This window comes from Cibotium barometz, chromosome 36, assembly GCF_041138505.1.
Source record: "Cibotium barometz isolate CiBa-2024 chromosome 36, ASM4113850v1, whole genome shotgun sequence".
Taxonomy (NCBI): domain Eukaryota; kingdom Viridiplantae; phylum Streptophyta; class Polypodiopsida; order Cyatheales; family Cibotiaceae; genus Cibotium; species Cibotium barometz.
Genome location: NC_141081.1, coordinates 29757435 through 29765960, shown reverse-complemented (window position 1 = coordinate 29765960; position 8526 = coordinate 29757435). Strand labels below are relative to the sequence as shown.

The 8526-nt window shown below is 39.4% G+C and overlaps 1 protein-coding gene across 1 annotated transcript; it reads right to left on the bottom strand.

The window, feature by feature from the left end:
* Positions 1-554: 554 nt before the first annotated feature.
* LOC147617759 (amino-acid permease BAT1 homolog) lies at positions 555-7627 on the bottom strand. Its single transcript, XM_086775571.1, has 5 exons — positions 7316-7627; positions 7033-7215; positions 2022-2141; positions 1707-1898; positions 555-1442 (listed from the first exon to the last, which is right to left on the bottom strand). Exons 1-5 carry the CDS (start codon positions 7403-7405, stop codon positions 1131-1133), a joined length of 897 nt encoding a protein of 298 aa, XP_086631697.1. The 5' UTR covers positions 7406-7627; the 3' UTR covers positions 555-1130.
* Positions 7628-8526: the final 899 nt, after the last annotated feature.

The window sequence follows — 8526 nt, the reverse complement described above, 5'->3', positions numbered from 1 at the left end:
TCTGATATGGCCGTCCTACATCCATGCCGATCTTGGGCACTGTATATAGGCTAGTTTGGCAGCCTTTCTTCATTCATTGAGTTCATTGTGTTCAAGCACTCTTGTAAGCAAGAGATCCTTCGTACAGAGTCTGTCTAGATTGCCATCAAAGCTCCTTATTCGGAGCACATGGGTGGGTGGACAGCCATCAGTTTGTAATCAAAGTTTGCAAGCAGTAATATTGTTTACTCTCCACTTCTTTCTGCAATTCAGTGCTTTGTATTGTGAAGATCCTGTTTCCGCTATTGTGTTTTCTTACACATATATCCCTAGAGAACCAAAGTTGCTTCTGGATTAGAAAACTAGGTATTTCAAAGTGAAGTACCTATAATGAGTACTTGATTATTTGCAGTGGAAGATCTGAAAGGGAGGTTACGTGGGAATCTGTTTGGAATTTCCCGGAAGGACATCAATGGTCCTTAAGGGGGGAAGTATGTTATGTCCAGACTGGCTAAATGGTAAGCACATATCCATGTCATATGGCTGGAAGGTGTGCACTTGATATCCAAAGGGAGTATTTAAATATAAGCTTTGTGGGTTCCCTAGTGGGAAAGCCTGATTTTCCAAGTAGAACCTCCAAACAAAAGTATATTTTGATTCCAATATAAAAATACCTCTCAAGATGCAAGGTGTCCTTTTTTGGGGTCTCTCGAGATCTTTTCTTTTGTTCCCATGCACAGCATGTGTCTTCAATATGTTGTCAAACCATTTTGTTGTAAGAGCAGGGCATTTCAAGTACATATGAGACCTTGGTTAAGGCGGCTTCCATGGTTTTACCAAATGTATGCACCTCCAAGGGATACAACTAGTGGGAAACAATCCTCTTACAGGGTAGTGCTAACAATAAAATGTTACATGTAGAGGTGGAGTTGCTGAAGCAGTGATGGGCAGAGACGGCATTACATATATGGTGTGGTACCGGTGATAGAGCTGTCCAGGGCTGTTGTGCACAGATAGGGCAACAGCATGGGTAGATTGCACAGCTGTCACAGAGGGAGGAACAGCATGGAATTGAGGCAGAGCAGCCCTCTGTATATATGTGTGTGCATGTGTAATATTTAAACACAAATGATGTCAGAATTGAAAGGAGTTTATACCTGTATGCTGAAAGTCAGGGCCAAAACAACAGCCCATCCAAGAACTGAAACCATACCCAGGCTATATAGAATAGCAATAGGACCATTGATATCTGCTCCTTTGGTTTCTTCTGTCAGATGTGCTGCGGCATCATAGCCAAATAACGAGTATTGGGAGATAAGAAATGAAAGAATCACACCATATGCTTTGCTTGGCACAGTTGCGAAGTTTGGAAATTTCTGAAACTGGAGGAAGACAAAAGATGCTGTCTGGGTTTTTGGTGCTACCAATGGAAGATAAAGCACAAATAAAATGCCTCCAATGACCTGCAAACACTTCCGGTTACTTTTATTTTCAAAGTACTAAAAAATGCAAGGCAAGGGTGGTCGGGTGCGCGTGTGGGTGGGCGGATGTGTGTGCGCGTGCATGTGGGCATTGAAATATTTATCACATTTGCAAGGTACTCAATAATGCAAGGCTTAGGAAGTGTGTGTGTGTGTTGGGGGGGGGTGGGTACGCATGCATGGTTGAACACATTGCATCTGTGACATTAAAGGCAGTGCGAAAGTTGTGAAATCAGTAAAACATACCTGCCACCAGATGGAGACTATTCCGATGTAAGAAACCACATTTAAAGTAAATGTGTTAAGAATTGCCCATAAGAGGGTCATGCAAATGTACATATTCAAGCAAACCCATGGAGGGGCCAAATATCCGCCACCTTTGTTGGTCCCAGTGCCAAGAAGTATGATGTTCTGCATGACTTGTGATCCTGCATAGGCCTTTCAAATTTTCAGCATGTTAGACAGACAGGTTACAAGACTAAAGGCCATGTATGAAAGATAATCTTGGTGTCCTTAGGATCAATTAGATGGTTCTAACTATGGCATGTGATTGAAAAGCACCTGAGCACCTATGCCTGTGATTGTACCCAATAGTTCAAGCCATGCACAACACCATGAAGCGAATGGTCCCCATGTTGGTCCAGCAAGGTGAGCAGTCCAGAAGTACAATGATCCTGTAGTCTGCCATTGGACAATCAAAAAACATGAAAGTAAGATAACTGCATGGGTCCATCCCGTTGGCATTATTTTTTCAAGTGGATTATTGCAATGTAATGGCATGTAAATTAGGTAATTCAGGTTGCTTGGGTGTTTAATTTGATCTCGCAATAATCAAGTGTCTTGTTGATTAGATCATCTTTAGTCCTTTATGTGTTGAAATGAGCTTTGTTCCAGTCTATAATGCTTCTTTTTCCTACCATCTTGTAGAAACATTGAGCACTGCTGAGGGGATCCTTCTAAAGTAGAATGTTGTATATAAAACATGTAAAGTAACAATAATAACAATAAATTTTATTAACTTCCTTGGATGAAAAAAGATGGTTATATTACTTAAGGTATAGAGATACACTCGTAACCATGCATTATATTAGTTAATCCATTACTACCGCCTGTAAATTCTAAAACAGTGACTTGACTCTCTGTCTCTTCTGCCCAAGGTTGGTCTTGGGCCTAAGGTTTGGATTGGATGTGAACTTCCCTCAGAAATGTGTGCGCTTGTCTATTGTCTAGCATAATACCATACACTCTTAAAGTTCTCCATTCATGTGCATTTTTCATTACATTCATTTCAAATGTTGGTTAACCTTAGTGATGCAGCTGCGCAAGTACGGAAAAAGGGTGATCCATGTCTTGTTTGGCCAAGGATGATGCAGAGTGGAGGTAAGATTTGTAATCAGTATTCAAAAGTTTCACCTTGGTGGACATGGCTTGCTACCTTGAATGACTTGTTGAGACCATCCATGAGCTGCTTGAGTAGAACTAAGCTTGTGTTGTCAATTTGGAACGTCTCTGTTTGTGTACACAATATGCACGTGTGTTGGAGTGGTGCTAAAGATGCAGGCTGGATAAATGACATATGAGCTAATTGCTAGTTGTCCTCCATGGCTTATTGGTGGTGAGGTTTTTGTTTACTACTACATGTAGTTCAAAGGGTCTCATAAGCCATTTTGACCCCTCAACAAACCCCCCTTCTCTGTGTGTTCGCATGGGCACATAGATTCATTTGTGCATGTGTTGGGTGGGAATAGGTGATTACTAAATTTGTGCAGTTACAAAAGTAGAAGGAGAACTACGTTTATCTGGTTGACTTTGCATGTTAGTGTTCATACTCATCATGGCTAGTCTATGTAGGGATGGCACTAAATCTATGTGGTGGTTTTATACAAGGAGGATGATTTTATTTTTTTCATAGAATTGTACTATCCTTTAAACATGTTAGTGACATGAGTGGGATACTATGGGGAAAAAACTTAAACCTCCTATTGAGTTAGTAATTTTGAGAAATTAAATGGCTTGGACTTAATTGAGAAATGCATAGATTTTTTCATAACATGACAGGCATATGTCGAAAGACTACTACACGCACATGAATAAGAAGTCCTTGATTTTGAAGGGGGATAAGCACACATTCTTCATATTGTATTTGGTGTCATTTGTACTCTACATGTTGCTAAGAATTCTTGGATGTTCAATAGGAAGTTGATACTTTTTTAGACAACATTACATCGGGTATCAAATCAATGGATTTTAGCTTTTTTGTGGGCTTTTATTGCATGTATTTCCAACAAGCTATTGTTTGCTATCCTTCATAGTACAAATCCAATGCTTCTAGTAACATCTTCTTACATTGCGGAACTCATTCTATCATCTCTTCTACAATAATCCTTGTCCCCCGAGTGCTCCCATATACACATGCCTTCTCAAATGTCGTGCTTTATTTTGCTCACTAAGTTCTTTTCTTTTTCCTATTTTTAACAGGATGGAGGTTTGTCTTCTCTCTCTCTCTCTCTCTCTCTCTCTCTCTCACATCTTGTAGCTCATGGTTTATAGTGCAAAGTGTTAATAGTATCTTAGCAGGGCTCTCTCTCTCTCTCTCTCTCTCTCTCTCTCTCTCGTGTGGTTCATACATTAAAAGTGTTTCTTGTAGCTTTATAAGGTACACTTATTGGTAACACCATTTCATATGATATGCATGAATTATTTTTTTAACAACTTAAGTTAAAAAATACTAATTGCATATAAGACCTTCAATGAATAGTTGCGGGTTGGCATAGAGTTTCACATATTGCTTGACAAAAGACCCTAATTTCACATTTGAAAAAAACATTTATAGTATTGAGAATGACTTAACTACTTATAGCATTGGATGTATAGCATCTTTAATGTCAACAATAGGTATATGTACCACTCATAAGTTACATTTAGCTCCATAGAAACACATGTTCAATGGTTATTGAATAAGTTATTGAGAGATTTCTGTAAGGCTCTCAAGCTTATCTCCCTATTACTCTCAAGGAGATGACCTTACCCCTACATTTAGTGCCCCTTGAAAACTAGAAAAATGCCTTTACAATGATTTTCATGGTGCTCTTATGTGTATGAATCTCCTCTTGGCCATTGGAAGATGAAGTAAATTTTTCTAAGATGACCCTAAAATTGTTTGAATAGTTTATTTCACTTATGGACTACCAACTTATCTTTGGAGATGTGTATTTGATAGCAAGAAAAGAGCTAGAACTCAATATCAACCACTTCATTCTTGTTAGTTTTGGGCTCCTAAGCATCCATCCCTATGGGATAAAATATAACTCTTGTTTTTTAAAAGGTAGGAAGAAATTTGACTAGCGCCTTCAGGCTAGAGGCCCTCTCTGGTTAACCTGAATGCTAGGTTAAAGCCTATGTAAAAACTTGCTTTAGGATGGTGATGTAATGACTAAGAAGGTCCCAAAAGTCAAATAGGGCATTTGCTTCTAACTCTAAAGTAGTGGGCGTGTGCATGGTTGTAGATAGAACGGTTGTAAAATTGACCGTCATATCATATGCTTCTCTTCAACAAGATTGAAACACCTTGCTCACCAAAAGTACCATCTTGTTCAAGGTTGAACATCAGGAGATTTGAAGTAACCTCTCATTAGCCACTATTCTCTTTCACCATGTCCCCCTCAAAGTAGGAGACAATGACTTGGTTATGTTAATCTAGAATACATGGCCAAGTGAAGAGCCTTCGTCCATAGAAGATGTAGTGATGTTTTTCATTTGATTCTCCTCTACTTGGAAAAAGGATATTTCCTAAGAGCAACTCCTTCACATAAGAGGGACAAAAGCTTGAAATATTGTTTGGGACTTTTAGAACCACATATGTCTCTCTTGGTCAAAAACTCAACTTTACTTCACACTATTAAGGTATGGTAGAGCTCTCATTGAATGTGTGATTTAGCTATGGTGTCTTCCTTTCTTGCTGATTGTCTCCCGAAGCTAGCATCAAGAATTCAAGTGCTTAAAGAGTGTGCCAAAGAAAGGATATGGTCATCTTATATCTACTTTGCAAAATTTGCCAGATCCTAAGTTAGATGGTGTGGAAGCAACCTTACTTGAAGATAATTCTACACAAGGAACAAGTGCTCCACCAATAGGAGCCTTACTTGAAGAGAATTCTACACAAGGAACAACTTCTCCACCAGTAGGAATCTCAACAAAAAGAACTACATTGACATTAAGTCAAAGAACAAAAAATCTTGTGGGTTTTGTGGCAAAGGAAGCACATAACATTCAAGGAGATATTAGAAAACCTAGGAAAAATCATTGAGGTAGCTTTATAATGAAGCATTGTATAAGGCTAACAAGGAAGTAGTCATCAAGTGGTGTAAGGCCTTGCAAGAGGTAGTACAAAAAATGAGAACTAGAGAAGAAGAGCTCCACCAATGTGTGTTGTAGCTCACCGTAGGCATGTAGCGTATAGCATCAAATGAGTCAACACATGGATGTAGGTCAAGGCTTTCCATGAGCCACTTGGTGGAAAATTAATTTGTGAATAACCTTCTACTTTTAGCCAACCAATTTTTTGTGCACCTACTACTTAGATCAGTACATAACTTTTTGAAATTTTGTTAGGGATTCGATTCATTTCTTTTTTGTCAAACTAATCTAATGTAAGCACAACCTTTAATATATTTTCTTTTCTTTAAAAAAAGTTTCAATGGTGCATATCATGATCCTCTAGAAGTTCCTTGTGAGTGTTCACCTAAGACATTGCACATTTTCTCGAGAAGATGATCCATTAGGTGAATCTACTTTACTTGGAATCACATGCGTAGCTATTAGCTTGAATGGATAATGCACACAAAAGGAGTTGAATAATGATCTTATATTGGATAATGCACACAAAAGGAGTTGAATAATGATCTTATATTGGACCCCTTGTTGACAATAACTAGCTATCTTAAACGTAAATCTTTGTTGTTTTGCAAATGGTAATTTTGTGGAATGTTTTTTTGGCCTTGCCATGGTAGCCTTTGTGTGTTGAGTATGATTCTGTCCTTGATAGTTAAAGAGGACGTTTGAACCACTAGTTCTAACTCTACATAAGAGGTTCTACTTTTGGAAGACTCTTTTCTTTCTCTTTTCTCTTGTAGGCCCATATTCTTGTTTTCCTCTTTTTCCTTGTAGGCCCATATTCATTTCTTTCTTTTTTTCCTTGTAGGCCCATATTTGTGAGAGAGAACACCTCTCTCTCACTCACTCACCCTCTCTCTCTCTGTCACACACACCCCCCCCAAAAGCTACACCAAGCACACACACACACACACCCACCCACCCCCCAAAAGCTGTTTTAGCTTGGCCATACTCTGGAATGAATCTCTCTCTCTCTCTCTCTCTTTATATATATATATATATATACCAATTTTGCTACTTTTTGCCTGCATGGCGGATTGAAGTGAACTCAGTTATCCTTAAGGCCAACTGTGTTGTGATAATTTCAAGCAAGGACGGACGGATTGCTAGCCTCCAGTCTTAATCCTTGCACTAAGTTACCTGATGAAGTGGTTTTAGCAGTAAAGATTGTAAGGCTTACCGGGAAAGAGGAGCAAATCTCAGCGAGTGCAAGGGCCACGAACCAGGTGAAGAAAGAAACGATGAGCCAGCCCCAAACGACACCCACGGGACCTCCGAAGGAGAGGCTGAAGCCGTAGAGTGGTATGATTCCCGTAAAGAGGGTGACTGTCGAGAATGCTATGCCCAAGGCCTTCGCCATGGTCTGTCCACGAAGATCCCCCCACAAAGATTCAGATTCCAATTCCCACAAAGATTCAGATTCCAATTCCCTAAAAGATTCAGATTCAGTAGGGCAAGCTCACCATTGTCCTGCGCAGCTCCTGCTTGTAGCCCAGCTCATTGAGCCTCCTCTCCCCACTGTCCATAGCTGGGTTGCCCTCAAGCTCAGCCATTTTCCTCCCTGCGGTGCACAACAGTGTGGCATGCGAGCGAGCGAGAGAGAGAGAGAGAGAGAGCGAAAGAGAGAGAGAGAGAGATACGGCAACTTACGAAGCTATCACGCCCCGTCTTGACATACGAAACACAAATTGCTTTCAGTAAATACAATAGCATATATACCTTGAGAAGTGGTGCACAAAAACCATAGAACCTCCTCCTATACCATGCCTATAACCATTATTGTAGTCCAAGGGCGTGTAGCTTGGTGCCAAGAGGGGGTCAAGCACCCGGGTTCAAATCCCAACTGCCCACACCCCTTAGACGCCAATAAGTCTATATACACCTCTCTCTTTAGGAGAATGATTGTAGTATGTCTCTTTAGGAGAATGATTGTAGTATATCTCTTTAGGAGAATGACTGTGGCATGTCAGCTTTTCCACCTCCACCTCCACCTCCACCTCTCCCTCCCTCGCCCCCTCCTCCTCCAAACCCTCATTGTCTAGGTCACATGTGCTTATGATAACCTGGAAGCAAAGCCTTTTATGTATTCCCTCTTTCTTAAAATAAACAAGAGACAAAAGCTTGTGGGCTCTAGGGTCTGAGTTGTAATACCCTCGGCATGTGGATGTGCAGATCTTGCTTTTAAATCCCGACACTAGTGTAGTATTGTAATAATGATTAAACAGTAAAAAAGAAAGAGAACATATTAAACTCGAACCCCTTCTAAAGAGCACATTTATAAAACCTTCAACTTTTTGGGAAAATGCACCTACAAATAAGCTTCATGTTTTTCAAGTGTCCTTCAACTTTTTGGGAAAATGCACCTACAAATAAGCTTCATGTTTTTCAAGCGTCCTTTCACTTTTGGAAGTTCTATGGCTAGAAAATGAGCATTTTCAAACTTTGAAAATGGCCTCATTGTTTAAGGAAAAAAATGTGTTCAAGGATGTGCTTGATATCTACACATATTTTTTTAAAAGCTTTTTCTACGCAATTTTAACTATCTTTAAGATACAATATCAAGAATCTTATTTTAGCACATATAATGCTTTAATAAAACTTGCAACATAAATTGTAATTTAAATTATCACCCTTATTATGTTAGGAACTTTAATGAATTGTAATTTAAATTATC